The following is a 17622-nucleotide window of genomic DNA, read 5'->3' as shown; positions in this document are numbered from 1 at the left end:
ATTATTAATTTGTACAGAGACTTTCCTAATTTGGTTAAAAAATATTAAAAATAAGATTTAATCTTTATAAGTAATATTTTTATAAAACCAATTACAGTGAAAATAACAATTATCATGATTTTGAAGATAGCACTCAAAGATTTTTATATAGTAAAAATATAAAAAATTAACTCTAAGAAAAATTAATGTGTAGATATATACATATATTTAGATAATATTATATAATTATTAATTTATATTATTGATGGGACCATATATTTACAAAGGAGTTTCAAAAAAATTATTATTTTATTATATTATCGAATAGTGTCCAAAATTACACTAGTCCCAACTTGGGAACAGAGAAAATTATTAATTTATAGAGATTATTAATTTATCGAGTATTAATTTATAGAGGTTCTACTGTACAATGATTAATACAATTTAGATCTGACTTAAGTTATGTTAAATAATGTATGGTATTCTTTCTAACTTTGTTATTCATTATTTATTGATTAATATAAATGCTTTATTAATTTGTTTTTGATTACACATGTCAAATTTTATTGGAAACACATGTATAAAATAATTAGCATACAATAAAAAATATATTGATTTTGTTAGTTTTCCTTTTTGATTTAGAAAAATATATTTTTAAAATATAAACATGTAAAATTCTGTAAATATAATTAGTTGTCCTACTACGTTTACAACAAAATAATTTGAAACTTGATGGATCGGACCCAAACTCAAAAATGAAACAAGCCCTTGTTCTTATCACGAGTGGCCATGTCTGTTTGTTTTCACCAAAAAAGAAAATCTGAGACACAATGAATGCAAAGAAGCATGTATTGAAATCCAATCAAAAGCAACACACTTATAATTTCATCATAATAAATAGACAACAACAAGCTTAAAAACCAAATGAAGCTTATGGTACTACTCATCTGTTGGATTTGTAATCTCCAAACTCGGCGAGTAGACCCTTAAGATAGTACTTAGCTCCTATTAAATTTTTGTTGCAATGTATTGTGGCGTTAAACTCTTCTCCTGATTCACATTTTCCTCTCCAACGCTTAGGTATTGGTCCAAGACCTTGATCGTTGAATACCTTTGACTCCGGCCATATCCCTGTATATTCATTATGTGATTTTGAGCCGAATGGGAGAAAGAATTAGGTTTTATAGAGCAAGAGAGAGAGAGAGAGAGAGAGAGGACCGGTATCAAGGACGCCGATGATAGCTTCACTGCCCAAGTTGGTGTCATGAAGAAGACCTTTTACAGCTGATGAAGAAGAAAAAGGAGTTGGGATTGGAGAGATGCCAAGGTGATCCCAAGTTCTTGTGGTTTTCAGTTTTAGAATCCGGTTTGGTATAACATGGACTACTGCTGGATGCTCTGTGTTTATATACAAGATTCCGGTTCTGAAACCACAAAACTGTTCAATTCCCAAATTCAAAGATATGAACATTTCTAAAAGTGAGTTTGAGTTTTTGTTGAGTGCAATACCTGAGATTTCCTTTGCTTGTGAAGATGTAAGAAGTGCCGCAAAACCAGAGAATCCATGTTGGTAGCTATAGATCATTGAGTTACGTGCGTCTTCTTTGCTGTATATAACATAAGGGATGCAAGTAAGAGAAGAGCTCATAACAAACAAAAGAAAGAAACAGAGGAGGGTCTAAGTTCTGTGAAGAAAACAGAGTATGGCAAGAGGAGTTTCTTGAGTGACAAGATATGTAATATTGTATTATCAACATATCAGATGTCTAAATATTATACAATGAAGATTAAATTATACATATGAAAAGTTTAACGAACAGTCACTGTACATATAAACAAGTTCAATAGGTAAATGTCCAAGATCGGTATTTGAAGATGATTAAAAATACCTTTGGAGAAGTGATTCAAGCATTTGATGATGAGAAGCTGTGACAAGGTCGGGATCATCGTGTTCCGGTTGGCCAAGATACACTATATACAGGCCCGGCTCAAATATCAACTAGACCCAGTGCTACTTTCTGAAAACCCCCTAAATATATACTATTTTTTTCAAAAAAGAAAAAATTACATGTAAAATTTTTTTTTTGGACCCTTGGACCCGGTGCCCTTGCACCTCTCGCACATGTCCTAAGCCGGCACTGACTATATAGACCTAATAAATCCACAAAAACAACATAATTTTTTAAAAAAGTAGTAAACTCTTAGCGAGTATAGAAAAAGGTATTACTTTGGTTACAGACCTTGCTGTTAGTGTCTAAGGCTCCTTTAGCTATAATAAGAAGACTCAGCTCAATCATGGTTAGACATAGGACCAGAGCAATTGCTAGTAGAAGAAGCACAGGTCTGTAACTTCGTAAAGAGTTTTTCATTTCTTAAGTGAAGTGTGTGTGTGTGTGTGTGCGCGAAAAAGAAGCCTCTATGGTTATTTATAAGGTAATTCGTCTTTCAACTAATGGTTCATGACACCACACCATTAGTGATGAACTTTTGGGTTAACTTCGAATTCGGTTCTGATTCAATTTTTGGATTTGGTTGGTTTGGTTTGAGTCTTTGAGAGGAGTATCAAAACTCAAACAAACTCACTTAGAAAAAAACATCTCAGTCCAGTGCCGTGCTTAGGTTCATATAGACTTAGGACGAAAAAAAATTGTTTTGTTTTGTTTTAAAAGAAAGTTAAAAATGATATATATATATATATATATATATATACTAGATGGTTACCCATCAGAAATGTAGATGATATGTAATTTTAATTGTTTATATTTTTATATTATTTTGTGACTGACAAAATCATCTACAAATATAAAAATTATCTGATTGCTTGATACATTGAATATAGTTTACATTAAATTTTATATAAATATAAATTGTAGGTGTGATTGTTTATATATGGCAGCAAATTAGTCATTTTTTTGTTCTTTGAAATATTGAATAGATATTAACAAAAACTAAGCAAAACCTGCAAAATATAAACAAAACATAAGTAAAATATTTTTACGTATGTGTTTTATAATGTATTAGCTAGATGTTTGAAAGTAAAATTGAAAAACCACATGAAAGTTGAAAATTTGCAACCACACTAACAAATGCTAACGTGACAATAAAAAATAGATGGTATGATATTTGAGAGTATATTTTATGCATTATTACACATTAGCATTTTGTTTGTTAATTAATAATATCTTTTCGTATAAACTTTTAATACAAGTTCTCAACTTTTATGTAGTTTTTCATTTTCCTTTCAAACATTTAATAAATTATATAATACTTTAATAATGCAAATAAAAGATTATGTAATATCAAATAAGAAGAATTAATAATAAACAAAATATTATAGACTTTTAAAAGCGTAAACACATTTTCAAACTAAATGCATTAGTTAACTTAAAAAATATATGTGGCTTTAGAATATATTTATATTATGTGGCCTTGGGCAAAAGCCCTTTTCAACATACATGAGCCACGACACTGTCTCAGTCTTGAGTTCTTTAACTCTTACAATTGTCGTCTTTCTTATAATAGACGTCTTTCTAATTATAGATTTATTAATAGATGTTATCTCATATAGATCTAAGAATATATATATACTCGATAATAATGAACAAGAGGAATATCAACAATGTCTGACTAATTCAGTAGGTTAGGTACTGTAGTTAAGAAGTTGTTAGATCATTATCGACTTAATTTTCGTAAGTAGTATAAAGGCCCGGCCCACCCATAAAGCAGCCAAAGCATTTGCTTTAGGCCACACACTATATTAAAAATTTTAGATTTACATATTCAAAAGATTAGGTAGGTCAGCTGGCAAGGTGTTCTGCAATTAATTATCTTCTCTTCAGTTCGAGCCTTATACATTGCACCTTCTCTTTATGTTTTTATTTCCTTCTGTTTTGGTTAGAGTTGTCGAAATATCTTAATTTTTCTCCTCCTTGATTTTAATCCTTATTTCATTATAATCAATCGTTTGTGATTATTATTAACTCAAAGGTTATGAATTAAAAATAATAAATGTATTTGGGAATTAGGAATTGCAAAATTATGTTCTTGTTCTGCATAGATTGTTTTACATTGCTAAAGTATTTAATAATTTTTAAATATATATTTTAATTATATTTAGTATTTTAGTGGAAAAAAAATTATTAGATTTTACATAGAAAATATGTTTTAGGCCACCAAAATTCAAGGATCGGTCCTGGCCTTCTTAAACGTGTTGACAAAAAGAAGAACAAATACTTAACATTATTGATACCAAAAGGTAAAGAAGAAGAACAAATTAGGAAAGTTGTTAGATCACGCATGATCGACTAAATTACTCATTTTAGTATAGATGAATATATTCTGTAGTCTGTACCTTTGATATAGGACTCTCTTCGCATTTATGGGATGTGTTGACAAAAAGAAGCGTCAATTTTAAACATTGGATCCCTTGCACTATTAATTTTACTATATTGTCCCACGTTCACTGCTATTTTTGTGTTACGAGATACATAAGTCACGTACCAAGAATTGTTCACGTACCATGTTTTAAACTCGCCGCATAAACCTGAATCATACATAACTCTCTAACGAATTAATTCACAAACATAACGCTAAAGGTGCTCGAGATAATATAAGCGAGACGGCGTTTACGAAACAAAGCCTTCTTCTTCACTTTTTTTAAGGTTTTTACAGGCTTAGAATTGTTCAGATCCAAAAAAAGTTTTACTTCAGCTAAGATAGATTTATGATAACATAGTATAAGAATCCACGGCATTTAAGACTAAAAAACTCAAGATTTCTCCAGACTCAAAAGCTAAAACATGAATCTATGATTTCTCTCATGTCCAGAATCCAGAATCCTTTCATGTCTCTTCCATAGATCTCCTTAGCTACCTCAGAATTTGAAATCTTTCTTCTTCTTCCCTTCCTTATCATGCATTTTCCTCTTCCTACTGTTCTGCTGCACGTGCTGTTAACCAACCAAGTAAAAAGCTTTATCATCCGCATTCATATCAATAGTTTTCGAATATATAGAGAGGGGGAGAGAGAGAATCATTACCTCCACGACCATGTCACTCAAGTCCACTGGCTTATTGCGCAATTTCTCCTCTTCTCTTGCCTCCTCATACCTTCAAAATAGTCAATCATTTAGTTTAGAACTAATATATATTCGGTTTTGTAGAGATTACAAATCAACAAAAGTGTTGCTACTTACTTGGCAGGTAAAACATTTTCCATAGCATCCAGCTCTTCTGGCTGTAAACTGATATCCACTCTGTCTGTCTTCTGCCCTCTCAGCAAATCAACCTGCTCAAATCGACACAAATGCATGTATTAGCCACTTGTCATAAAGCAAGCAGTAGATCAAGGTGTAACTATCAAAGCTTCAGAAAAGCTACCATGTTTATTTTGGAATATACAAACTAACACGACCTATTTGACCAAACTACCTCCTTACCTCCTCATTTTCAACTAACATGGAATTTTGTTGTCAACTACGTATTATGTAACATATGAAGCTAGCCATCTAACACACTCTACCAATTCCTTTAGTAAACATATCACTGGTAATATAACAACAGATTCCTTACCCTTTTGGCTCCCGTCTTCTCTTGAGTACCAGTCTTAATAACGTATGTGTGAGAGGTTCCCAGCACTGTTCCAGCAGCAACACTCTCACCCTTTTCTTCGAGAACCTTCACAAATTAAAAAACAGTATTGAAGTGCAGCAACGGTGAGAATTGAAATATTGCTCGACATTAATTACTAGAAAATTCTACATGGTGTGTTTAATTATCAGTAGGTTTCATACCTGGTACAGAGGCCTATCGGGTTCCTTTCTCTGGTCCTTACGAAGTTCAATTGCATCTGGTGTCTCAATACCAGTAGGAGTGCTGAAAAAAAAGGAAAACAATTAAAAATCAGCTTTATACTTATATATTGTAATGATAAGCAACAAATAAAAATACACCGCATCAACGTAATTGCATAAGCAAAAAGATACCTCGACAATGTATCAACAGATTCAGTGCCGTCTGCTAGTTCATCTTCATCCATCTCCTCTTCTTGTTCCTCTTGTTCCTCCTCCTCTTCTTCTTCCTCTTCCTCAAGATCACCCCAGTGCTTGCTCTTATCAATAGGCTCCTCCTGAAATAATGATAAAAGAATAACCGTCATTTTTTTCTGAACTTTAAATATTCAACAGGAAAATCCACTAGTTTAATACCACGCGGCCCACATCAACTACCATTTAGACGTAAAATTTTAAAACAGACCCCGGAGTTGAGCAGATAGATGAAAACAATTACCTCATAGTTAGGTTGATCTTGTTGATTGACACCAAAGACATCACCATACAATGGACGCCCGGACTATATGACACAGACAATAAGAAGAAATAAGTAAAAATAAAAAATGAAGTTAATAGATGGCACAAAAAATAATTTAAAAGAATGTAGATAAAATTGCTTACTTCATCAACAGGAGGTTTTCCCCAGCCACCAGGATGATAACCAAAGCTAGCTCCAAGTGGAATAGGGGCATTCAAACCAGGAATCTTCAGATGTGGGTAAGAAGGGGGAGGACCATATCTCTGTTAAAGAGAAATTTAAGGTGAACAATTCAATTTCAATCAGAATAATTAAAAAGACAAGTCACAATAAACTCACCTGCATATTAATTAGCCATGGGGGAGGGGCGCCTTCAGGCATACCAAGAGCTTCTTTTAAATCATGTGATAAAAGCCCTGGTTTCATCTCCCTCAGTTTAACCTAATTCCCAAATGGTATTATTTAGATTCAGGTACACAAAAATAAAGCCAAACAATGTAATTATAGATAAAGATGTAAAGTATGTCACAAGGAAGTACCTCAAATTCTTTCCCTTCAAAATACAAATCGCCTAAAGCTGACAGCTTAGGCTTTGTTTGGTATTTGAAGAATGCATCATGGAGGACCTGAGAAAGGAAGGTACATTTTCACTTATCAGTTATAGAACAATATCAATACATAATCACCACAAAGAAAGATATAAACCTGGTAGTCAATGTCCATTTTTCCCATCTTTGGTTGCATTCGCTCCCGTTGCTTTTGCTTCAACTTTTTACCATCTTCTTTCTCAATGTAAGCCTGCACAAGAACCACACAAGAATTAGCTGACTACTAGAAGCATTTGGCGACTTACACCTAAGTGGATCCAACTAAAATTGACAAAGAATAACTTAATTTTGAATATGTATATGGCACCAAGAAATGACTAAATTTCAAGCAGATACAATGTATGACTGAGATCGAAACGAATGAGAAATCTACTGATGCTAGAAAAAAAAGCTTGTTTCCTCATACCTAATTAGTATATTTCTATAAAAGTAAACACCGTCTGACAGAAAAATATGCAAGTCAATAGAAAAGTTAAGTCACGGGTTCCAAGACAAGATACCTGTCTAATTTTCTCGATTCCGGTTGCAGCAATGAAATCAGGAAGATGAAATGGTTGCTTCTCAATACCACGCTTTCCCTGCAAAAATCAAACCCCGATGAGATGTCACCAACTTAGAGAAAGAGAGAGCAAGTAATAAAATAACCTAACACAAAGATACTTGACAGAATCCTAGGAGTACTACAAATCCAGGACCATCTAAGCAAGGTCACTAAAATGGATATGAAAGCACCAAAAACATTTTGAGAATGGGAATATCCCACCCAGCTGATACATTTATACACTTTTCCCAGAAAAGCATCAAACATCTTCAAAACTAAGCACCACAGATTTCAAATATAGAACAAAAAATAATAAAGAGTCCTCTCCGGTTACACCTACAAGTCCAGGCGCCATGGTTATCAGACGCTCTCCTGCAAGAAGCATATATAGGTATAAGGAAACTTAATTGACATGGTTATCACAGATGTTCTATCCCTCTTGATATAATTCCCCTAAAGTGCCACACCCACAAATCACAGAAGCATATAGTTAACTACACTACCATTACCATTACTCAAAAATATCACAAACCTGCAAATATTTTCTCTTCTGGGACCAGTGTCTTGGAACAGGAACTGTATTCCGATAAGACTTCAAGAACACCAACAACTTTGGATCTGCTGAAGTAGCGTCCCAGACCTGAAAATGTTAAAACAGAACTACTGAATAAGATATAAAGAGCTACACAGAGAGATAAAGCTTAAGATACCCCTACTTGGAACTATTCATACCTCAACGACATCAGGCCTAGCGGAAACTTGCTTCAGCTCAGCAATCTTCATCCTACGTTGAAGCTGGGAAAACAGAATAGTCAGAATCTTTAAAATCAGAACAAATGTGGTATACCAAGCTTAAAAAAACAAGAGGTAAAAATAGTAAAATACAATAGGATTTGAGATAGACCTTTTTCTTCTTATTAGAGATGCCTTTCTCTCTGAGGTGGTTATCCTGCTCTTCCTCGTCGGAGTCGTCTGAGTCTGAGTTAACCTTCTTCTTTACATCCTCTTTCTCCTCAGACTCATTCTTCTTACCGTCTTCCTCAGTGGCAACGGTTTCCCGGAAGTTGAACTTCTCAAAGATTTCCTTAAACTCATCGTTAAAACCATCTTCAAATTCAGCCTTCTCTGGAACATACTCTATCACAATCTCCTCAGAAACCTATAACAACAGCAACAAAAAGATCACAAACCATAAATCAATACCAAACAAACTCGAAAAAAAACAAAAATCAAAAACCCTAACAAAAACAAAACCCTAGAAAATCTCCAATCCCATGAATAGAGAGCGAGGATAATAGCACAAAGCTAACCTGTCGCTGCGGATCCGCATTCTCCTTGGAATCAGAAGCACCAGAGACGTCCTTCTCATCTACATCGGCCTGAGATGCTTTATTGTTCTTCTTCTGCTTCCGTCTGCGGCGGCGACGGTCGCTCTCGCGAGATTTCTTTGAGGAAACGATGGTGTTGCCGTTGGAGACATCGCCGTTGGTAACGACGCTATTCTCGTGTGCGACGGTTGAATCGGCGGTCATATTGGGGTGAAGTATCAGAAACGGTGATGCGAGAGAGATAGATAGGGAAGAGAAGAGAGAGAGAGAAGGAAATCGAGAGGATGGATATATATGAAGGGAGTCGGTTTGATATTTGCATCAATTGTTTCTTTTCCCGTCTCTGCCGATAAAGGCCCATGTAAGTGGCCCAATGCTAAGGGTCTAAACCCACCTTAAATAACTATGCATCTTTGTATTATATGTTTTTCGTATCAATTGTTATTATTTTCATAATTTAAACAGAAGTTACAAAATTAAATTATTGGAAAAGATCGAATAGCTAATAAAAAAATAAAAAAATAAAAAATAAAAACAAATTACAAATCCGATTATATGTTTTTGAGGAGGGAGGGTCAGGTAATATTCTCTTACAGGTTTAACGCTATGTCTTTTAGAATCATGAAGAAAACAAAAATCTCCTCTTGCAAAGTCGAGATTGATTAGCTGAATGTAATTTACCCATTTTTGTTTAGTCTCCATTTCTTCATGATGCACTGAAGTTAACTCTATTGTGTATTCACTTCGATTATTTGTGATGTTCTTCGTTCTTCAAATTGTTTTGTGCCTTGTTAGGCTCCCACATTGGAAGTCTAAATGCATAGATGCTCATGCTCTTGTCACTTCTTTCATGATGCTCGAAAGCTAACTCTGCAATGGATTCAATTCTTTTTTTTTTTTTTGTCAACAAAAAGAAATCAGCTCAAACGAGCCAATTTGCGGGAAAGTTGTTTACAAAAAGAAGATGATGCGGAGACGAGCGCGCACGGCGCGCTAAAGAGTCCGCTCGTACATTCGCATTTCTAGTAACATAAACCAAAGAAAAAGAAGAAAATTCCTCCCTGTCACTCTGGATATCGTCTAGATAAGGTGCAAAGGCCGGCCAATCCTGGGGCGAAGACACCATCTTCACCAAGTCAGAACAGTCCGTATAAAAGACCACCTCCCGGAAATCATGTCCAATCATGCAGCGCATCGCCCAAATGAAAGCTTCAACTTCTGCATGCAACGGAGACAAACTGCGCCGGTAGTTGGTTGCGCCATACAAAGGAGCGCCATGTGAAGATGTGCACACCCATCCTGCACCTGCAAAAACATCCGTCTCTTTCCACGAACCATCAACAAAACACCTATGGCCTGAAAAAACCGACGGTAAATCACATCCCGGAGTCCTGGTAGACAGAGCCCGCGGGGAGGAAGAAATTTCATCCTGCTCGGGCTCCACCTGTGCCTGCTGCCAAGTCTGCATCTCTCCTTCCGCCACCCGGACAACCACATCAGGTCGTTCCACCTCATTCTCGAAAACCCGTGCTTTCCGAGCTTTCCAGATATACCACATAAACCAAGAAAAAATTTCCGCTTGTGAACCCGGGTTTGTGGAACCCAAAAAATGATCCATATTAGCATAGACAGACTCTGTAGGAAAAAGAAGTGGCCCCACCGGAACCTGTGCAAGAGCCCATGCCTGTCGAGCGGGAGGACACAGGAAGATAGCATGATTGATATCTTCCACCTCGGCCCCGCATCGTGTACACAGGTTATCACAATCAAGCCCGCGTCGTCTCAAGTTAGCCGATACCGAAATACAGCCCGTCAAGACTTGCCACATAAAATGCTGCAGTTTTGGCGGACATGGAATTCCCCAAACCTTAGCCAGAAGTGAGGTTATTTCTGGACCTGCCCCCAAAGCCTGAAAAGTGTGTGGGATGGCTAAACGCTCCACCGCATACTCTGATTTGACCGTGGTGTTTTCAATTCTATTAGTGGTGTTTTCATTTTTATTTTATTTCCTCTTATGTTTTAATATGATGCTACATTGAAAGTTTAAAATGACCAACACTAAGAGGGTGTTCTTCAACAAAGGTTTTTAATGGATTTAAAGCAATACACTCATTGTCAATTAATTAACATCATAAAACTTAACATGTTTTTGCTGCCACATTCACTACTTAATTTTCGTCTTGGATGAAACTTGTGGTATATTTACCATTATTACTTTGATTAAAAATGTTTTAACTAATTATGGTATTAAAATAATCTTTTGTGATTTGTTTTTTTTTTCCATTTCATAAAGTCAACACAGACTAATAGATTTCCAATGTTTATTTAGATTATATATTAAATTTCTAGATTGTTGATTGTAAAAATTAAAGTTAACTTATTTTGAGCAATAAGGTACATGCTTGTTTTTTTTACATAAAATATATTTAAGATTTGGACCCAAATCAAATTGTAATAGTATAATTTGTATCATCTATAATTCTATATAGTAGTTAGTAGGTTTGTCTCTTATTCTCTACAAATTTTAAATAAAAATTCAAAAAGAATGGTTTATTATTGTAAAAACATTCAGCTTTAAATCACAAATCTCCATGTAGCATGAATTTATTAGTCGTATATTCTAGTTACATAAATGGAATAATCTTCCTTCTGTTTCATAAAAGGTGTCATTTTGACATTATTTTCTTGTTACAAAAAGAATGTCATTTTATGTTTATAATGCAGTTTTTTAAAGATTAAATTCTCTTTTTTTATTCTTATATTTTTGCTAATTAATTAGAAAGAGGAAATTTTTTAGTGCATTTATAAATGGTAAAATAGAAATTTAGATAGTTTTCTTAATTTGTATGCATTATGTCAAAATGACACTCTTTGTGAAACAGAGGAAATATATATTTGCTTATGAATATCGTATTTATAATATATAAAGAAACAGTTAAGTAACCGTTACTAAATGTGTAACGGATATTTTTTTGTTTTGAATAATATGTAACGGATATATTTTCTAATTATATATAGAAATTTAACCAAAACAATTACGGTTTCGGGACTATGTATCATTGAAAAAACAAAACAAAATTTAGTTTTATATACTAAACCATACTTTTATGAAGAAAAGAAAAACATTCTTCAAGCTTGGTATATATATAAATGTTCACAACCGAAAAAGACTAAAACAAATGAGAAGAATCATATCTTTTGAATGAATAGTGTTTATTTCAAAAAAAAAAAGAGTTAGAGATATTAACTATAAATATCTTGTGGTATATATGAATCTTGGCACAGGAAAAAAAATCTAAACATGAGATCAGAACAGAGTATAATCAAAAAGTACATATAACACAGACTCACACAAGTAGAAGAAGTAGTCGGAAAAAAATATACCAGAATTTGACAGGTTTTGTGTTGTTGATACAAAAGCAAACTATTTTAGGCAGTTTTATTAATTTTTCAAAAATAGTATTATTTTTTTATTTTTGTAAAGTAAATAAAAAAAAAGAATGGTTAAAAAAGAATGAAGGGACGTTCGTGTTTCCCTTTAAAAACCCAAAGACCAAAACGCTCAATGATGCCGTATTCACAATCTTGACTCTCTTGGGGTTGGTTTTATCTGGCAGATCTAGGGTTTCTCTTGTTTCTTAAGAACGCAGCACAAAAAAAGCCACAAAACCTAAAATAAAACTTTTTTCCCCAGATACAACAACAAAATCATCATTCCTCATCAACCAAAGAAGGAAGAAGAATTAGGTTTTTTTCATTCATCATCGGTATTTTACAGATCTATATCTATATATATTCAAAAAGGGAGAACAATATTCTAAAGAACAAACCACTTAAATTCTCATCCTTTTCTCTCTTAACCCATTTATCAAAATCTCTCCTTTTCTTGTTTTTTTGTTTTCTTGATTCTTGCTAATATAAAAACTCTGGATCCAATTTTCAAAATACTTGTGTGTGTGGACTGGTGATCAAATCAAAATCCAAATCAGGCCAAGGGACAAGAAAACGTTTAGATTTTGATGAACCAATTTTGAGATGAGACAACAATAGACATCCCCCTCATTGATCTGTTAACCTTTTTCTGATACGGACTTGCTTTTAAAGAAGGGAGAAGGAAAAAAAGTATGTTTGGTAATAATAATAGAGTAGAACTGTTTCATGATGATGGGAGAGTTGGGGAAATGGAGATATACGCTCCAAGGGACTTGCTGCAGCAGCAATATCATCAGCAAGAAGATGATGTGATGAAGCAGAGGAAGAAGAAACAGAGGGAAGTTATGGAGAAAGCCAAGATGGGAATCAGAACAAGCCACTTTTCTTCAATTAGCGAGAGATCTCCTCCTCTTGCTGTACTTACGACAATTTCATCTTATGGCCTGTGTTTCAAATTGGAAGCTTCACCTTCTCCTGTTCAGGAGTCACTAAGTTTTTTCTACTCGTCCTGTCTCACGCAGAACAAGGTATAGTATTATACCTTGTGGAACCTTTAAAACTAGGATTTTATCAAATAAAATTTAGAAACACTTATGAAAACTTCCTTAATGTCACAATTGCATCAAGTCTGAGGCTTTAGATACTAGTAGAGTGGGGGGTTTGAATCTTGTGTGGCTTAAATGTCTTTGATGTTAACTAAGAATAGGCAGGCGTAATTGAACTGTCCTCATATTTCTGATTTTTTTTGGATTTCTGGTTTCTTGCAGACGGCAGTAATGCTCCTGGGTGAAGAAGAGCTCCATTTGGTTGCCATGTACTCAGAAAATATCAACAATGACCGTCCTTTTTTCTGGGCATTTGTTGTTGCTCCTGGAATATACGAGTCCTGTCTTGACATGTTGAATATTAGATGTCTGGGTATTGTCTTTGATCTTGATGAAACCCTTGTAGTGGCGAATACCATGCGCTCATTTGAGGATAAGATTGATGGGTTGCAGCGGAGAATAAACAATGAGATGGACCCTCAACGCATTGCCATTATGGTGGCTGAGATGAAACGTTATCAAGATGATAAAAATCTATTGAAGCAATATGTTGACAGTGACCAGGTTGTTGAAAACGGGGAGGTGATGAAGGTGCAATCTGAAATTGTTCCTGCCTTGTCTGACAACCATCAGCCTCTTGTTCGTCCCCTGATAAGGTTGCAAGAGAAGAATATTATCCTGACTCGCATTAATCCGATGGTATGCAAATCTTGAAGTTAGTATATGTCTGTTAGTTTCTGTTTCCGGTATATTCCTATATGTTGATGCATACCACACTTTTAAAACACAATCAAGTAGTGTTTTGTTGTGTGGATGGTTTCCATGAGTAACTATCCAACAGGGAAGTCACATGTGGTATTTACTTGTATATTTTCGGGATCACATTGGAAAGATAACCGTTAATTTTTGTCTTTTGTTTCTTTCTTGAGCACCTAGAATTTTCTGACTTCCTGTGGCTGAATCTCGATTCCTGTATTTTTACACACAGAATCGTGATACAAGTGTTCTTGTGAGAATGAGGCCTTCATGGGAGGAACTTCGAAGCTATTTGACAGCAAAGGGGCGCAAGCGTTTTGAAGTATATGTTTGCACGATGGCTGAAAGAGATTATGCCTTAGAGATGTGGAGGCTCCTTGATCCAGAAGGGAGTTTGATAAACATAAATGACTTGCTAGCTCGCATTGTTTGTGTGAAATCAGGTATACTTTTTTGGTAACTTATACCTGCTTATTTTTCATCATGGTTTACTTCTAACAAGCTTGTAATTAACCACCACAGGTTTTAAAAAGTCACTGTTCAATGTGTTTCTCGACGGAACCTGCCATCCGAAGATGGCACTGGTAATTGATGATCGGCTGAAAGTTTGGGATGAGAAGGATCAGCCGAGGGTGCATGTTGTTCCTGCATTCGCTCCCTATTATTCTCCTCAAGCGGAAGTAAGTATAATTTTTACTTGTTTAAAATTGGTAATTAATTTTTTAACTTGGTTGAAATTGGTTACATATAGCTCCTTTTCTTTTTCTGTAGGCATCTGCGACACCAGTACTATGTGTTGCCAGAAACGTTGCTTGTGGTGTCAGAGGTGGATTTTTCAAGTAAGATCTCAAATTTGATAATAGACGTTTGTTTCCTTGCATCTCTACTAGATCAAGGGTGCTTCCTTTGTACATACTGACGGGTACATGGTATTTGAACTTGGTTACAGGGATTTTGATGAGAGTCTGGTACCAAGAATTAATGAAATATCTTATGAGAATGATGATATTCCTTCTCNTAAAGTTATTTCTTCTTGTATCAATTTTTTTCTGAAGATAAATTACTGACTGGGGGAATTGGGATGGACTTTCTAGGGGAGGAGGCGTCTTGGAATCAATCNTTTGGGTCTCTTCCAGGCATTGTGGGAGATTGTGTCATTTCTATGCAACAATATATATTTTTTCACCCTCCAAACCGCTTTCAGTAGCTCATTCTCTTTTCAATGTAGGACGATACATCTTTAAATGGGAACAAAGATCCACTTTCCTATGACGGAATGGCTGATGCTGAAGTGGAAAGAAGATTGAAGGTGATTAAATTTTGAGGCTCATTTTTACAGAGTTATTGTGGTGATCCATTAAGGATGTCAACTCCAGTAAACATGTCTTCTACCCTATGATGAAAATTAAATACATTTTTCCCTTTTATTCAGGAGGCAATTTCTGCATCTTCAGTTGTCCTTCCGGCGGCAAATATAGATCCGAGGATAGCTGCTCCTGTTCAGTACTCCATGGCATCTGTATCTGCTTCTTCTGTTTCAGTTCCAGTACAAGTACCAGTACCAGTCGTTCAACAAGCAGCACCACAACCATCTGCTATGGCCTTTCCAAGTATTCCGTTTCAACAACCAACATCAATAGCTAAAAACTTGGTTCCTATAGAACCAAGCTTGCAGAGTTCTCCTGCTAGAGAGGAAGGTGAGGTACCTGAATCAGAGTTAGATCCAGATACTAGGAGGAGGCTCCTCATATTGCAGCATGGACAAGATACAAGGGATCCTGCTTCAAGTGAACCTCCTTTTCCTCAGAGACCTCCAGTTCAAGCTCCACCCCCACATGTGCAGCCAAGAAATGGTTGGTTTCCTGTTGAGGAGGAGATGGATCCAGCTCAAATCCGTCGAGCAGTCCCCAAAGAATATCCATTAGATTCTGAAATGATTCATATGGAAAAGCACAGGCCTCGCCATCCATCATTTTTTTCTAAGATTGATAACTCAACTCAATCTGACAGGATGCTTCATGAGAATCGCAGGCCGCCGAAGGAGGTACCACTAATCTTATATGACCTATGATTAATCAATTGTGAATTTTGTTGGCCTTTTTATACTGCTACATTACGCTGTTCGGTGCTCACTATTTGCAGTCGCTCCGGAGGGATGAACAATTAAGGTCAAACAACAATCTACCTGGCTCTCAACCTTTCTATGGTACGCCATTAAAGTTATTTCTTCTTGTATCAATTTTTTTCTGAAGATAAATTACTGACTGGGGGAATTGGGATGGACTTTCTAGGGGAGGAGGCGTCTTGGAATCAATCTTCTTCTAGGAACAGTGATCTTGACTTCCTACCTGAACGAAGTGTCTCAGCAACAGAGACTTCTGCTGATGTTCTACATGGAATTGCTATCAAATGTGGTGCCAAGGTATGTGAATATCATCGTGATTACCATTGTTTCCAAACGTGAGTTGATGTATTATATATTCCATGATATTGTAGGTGGAGTACAAACCAAGTTTGGTTGCTAGTACGGATTTGCGGTTTTCTGTTGAGGTACATATAATTTATCTGTTTCTTGCCTATTGTATGCTGTGTGTAATTTTGGTGGAACCTTATGCTCTTTGTGATCCTCTATTCCCTTAGATGAGTTGCTTTGTTGATTTTGTCAACTGTAACGCTAAATCTATGTTATTCTTTGCAGGCTTGGCTTTCTGGTGAAAAAATTGGAGAAGGGACTGGCAAATCGAGACGAGAAGCCCTGCACAAGGCTGCTGAAGCTTCTATACAGAACTTAGCTGGTAAGACATTCTCACTCCTGATGTATTCGTGATTTAAACTGTCTGCAGGGATAGTAATTGAGATATATTGGGCAAGTGTTATTTGTTTGACGTTCCTACACCACCTTCACATTGTTGGTAGCTATTCTAGAGTGTAGATCTCAGGCTATAACTAATCTGTTATAGTCTGCAACAATCCCACGCCAACTAACTACTCATAGGAGTGTTCAATGTTGTTAATAGACCTATTGTAGATTCCTGTTAGTCCTCGTAGGGTTTATATGGATGAGTATGAGAACTGTCACCACAGTCGGTCGTGTGTCAGTATGTTTTGATAATTGATATCACATCAACAGATATTACAAAACTGTGGGTCCCATCCCTTTAGTTAGGTTTTAATATTTGTTGGATTCATTCACATTGTTCTTAGGATTTTTGTTTGTTAGTTTCCTGTTTCTTGAGTTTTTACCCTTTTTTCTGCAGATGTATATATGCGTTCACATGGTGACTCAGTGCCAAGCCACAGAGATGCTAGCCCCTTCACCAATGGAAATATGATAATGGGAAACGCAAATGCACTTGATAATCAGCCATTTGGTAGAGATGAAACATCAATGCCAGTTCCTTCTAGACCTACAGATCCGAGATTAGAAGGTTCGATGAGGCACACTGGCTCCATTACTGCGCTTAGGGAATTGGTATGTATCTCCTTACTTTCTGTTAGTTGATAAGGTTGCTTGCTCACTTTCGCTTATTATTTTTCTCATCTTTGATTCATATCCTTAACCAATTTCCAGTGTGCATCGGAGGGTTTTGAGATGGCTTTTCAATCTCAGCGTCCACTTCCATC

General features: G+C 35.6%; 4 protein-coding genes across 4 annotated transcripts; 1 reads left to right on the top strand and 3 right to left on the bottom strand.

Annotated features, from left to right (window-relative positions):
* Positions 923-2348, bottom strand: LOC104733428 (subtilisin-like protease SBT3.13). The gene is made up of 5 exons (XM_010453007.1): positions 2220-2348; positions 1869-1966; positions 1489-1586; positions 1198-1377; positions 923-1110 (listed from the first exon to the last, which is right to left on the bottom strand). Exons 1-5 carry the CDS (start codon positions 2346-2348, stop codon positions 923-925), a joined length of 693 nt encoding a protein of 230 aa, XP_010451309.1.
* Positions 4604-9058, bottom strand: LOC104731372 (splicing factor 3B subunit 2). Its single transcript, XM_010450721.2, has 16 exons — positions 8747-9058; positions 8341-8595; positions 8169-8231; positions 7969-8076; positions 7396-7473; positions 6993-7085; positions 6827-6913; positions 6627-6728; positions 6431-6550; positions 6267-6329; positions 5963-6105; positions 5771-5852; positions 5550-5654; positions 5174-5265; positions 5018-5087; positions 4604-4927 (listed from the first exon to the last, which is right to left on the bottom strand). The coding sequence occupies exons 1-16, from the start codon at positions 8966-8968 to the stop codon at positions 4853-4855; spliced, it is 1758 nt and encodes a 585-aa protein (XP_010449023.1). The 5' UTR covers positions 8969-9058; the 3' UTR covers positions 4604-4852.
* Positions 9513-10592, bottom strand: LOC104733427. Its single transcript, XM_010453006.1, has 2 exons — positions 9742-10592; positions 9513-9651 (listed from the first exon to the last, which is right to left on the bottom strand). Exons 1-2 carry the CDS (start codon positions 10590-10592, stop codon positions 9513-9515), a joined length of 990 nt encoding a protein of 329 aa, XP_010451308.1.
* Positions 12321-17500, top strand: LOC104733426 (RNA polymerase II C-terminal domain phosphatase-like 1). Its single transcript, XM_019233534.1, has 13 exons — positions 12321-13224; positions 13465-13941; positions 14231-14441; positions 14521-14678; positions 14770-14837; positions 14948-15020; positions 15227-15307; positions 15431-16042; positions 16141-16204; positions 16290-16420; positions 16495-16548; positions 16697-16793; positions 17256-17500. The coding sequence occupies exons 1-13, from the start codon at positions 12889-12891 to the stop codon at positions 17498-17500; spliced, it is 2607 nt and encodes an 868-aa protein (XP_019089079.1). The 5' UTR covers positions 12321-12888.

Source organism: Camelina sativa, chromosome 12 (assembly GCF_000633955.1).
Source record: "Camelina sativa cultivar DH55 chromosome 12, Cs, whole genome shotgun sequence".
Lineage (NCBI taxonomy): Eukaryota > Viridiplantae > Streptophyta > Magnoliopsida > Brassicales > Brassicaceae > Camelina > Camelina sativa.
Note: the sequence above shows the minus strand (reverse complement) of the source record. Positions and strands in the feature narration are given on the sequence as shown.

Coding starts and splice junctions, on each gene's coding strand:
- LOC104733428 (XM_010453007.1), bottom strand. CDS start 2,348: ATGAAAAACTCTTTACGAAGTTACAGACCTGTGCTTCTTCTACTAGCA. Junction 1,967..2,219: donor CCTTAGACACTAACAGCAAG/GTCTGTAACCAA, acceptor TTGATATTTGAG/CCGGGCCTGTATATAGTGTA. Junction 1,587..1,868: donor CTTGAATCACTTCTCCAAAG/GTATTTTTAATC, acceptor TGTTATATACAG/CAAAGAAGACGCACGTAACT.
- LOC104733427 (XM_010453006.1), bottom strand. CDS start 10,592: ATGTGGCAAGTCTTGACGGGCTGTATTTCGGTATCGGCTAACTTGAGA. Junction 9,652..9,741: donor TTAGCGCGCCGTGCGCGCTC/GTCTCCGCATCA, acceptor AAAAAAAAAAAG/AATTGAATCCATTGCAGAGT.
- LOC104731372 (XM_010450721.2), bottom strand. CDS start 8,968: ATGACCGCCGATTCAACCGTCGCACACGAGAATAGCGTCGTTACCAAC. Junction 8,077..8,168: donor CTAGGCCTGATGTCGTTGAG/GTATGAATAGTT, acceptor TAACATTTTCAG/GTCTGGGACGCTACTTCAGC. Junction 6,551..6,626: donor CATGGCTAATTAATATGCAG/GTGAGTTTATTG, acceptor TCTCTTTAACAG/AGATATGGTCCTCCCCCTTC.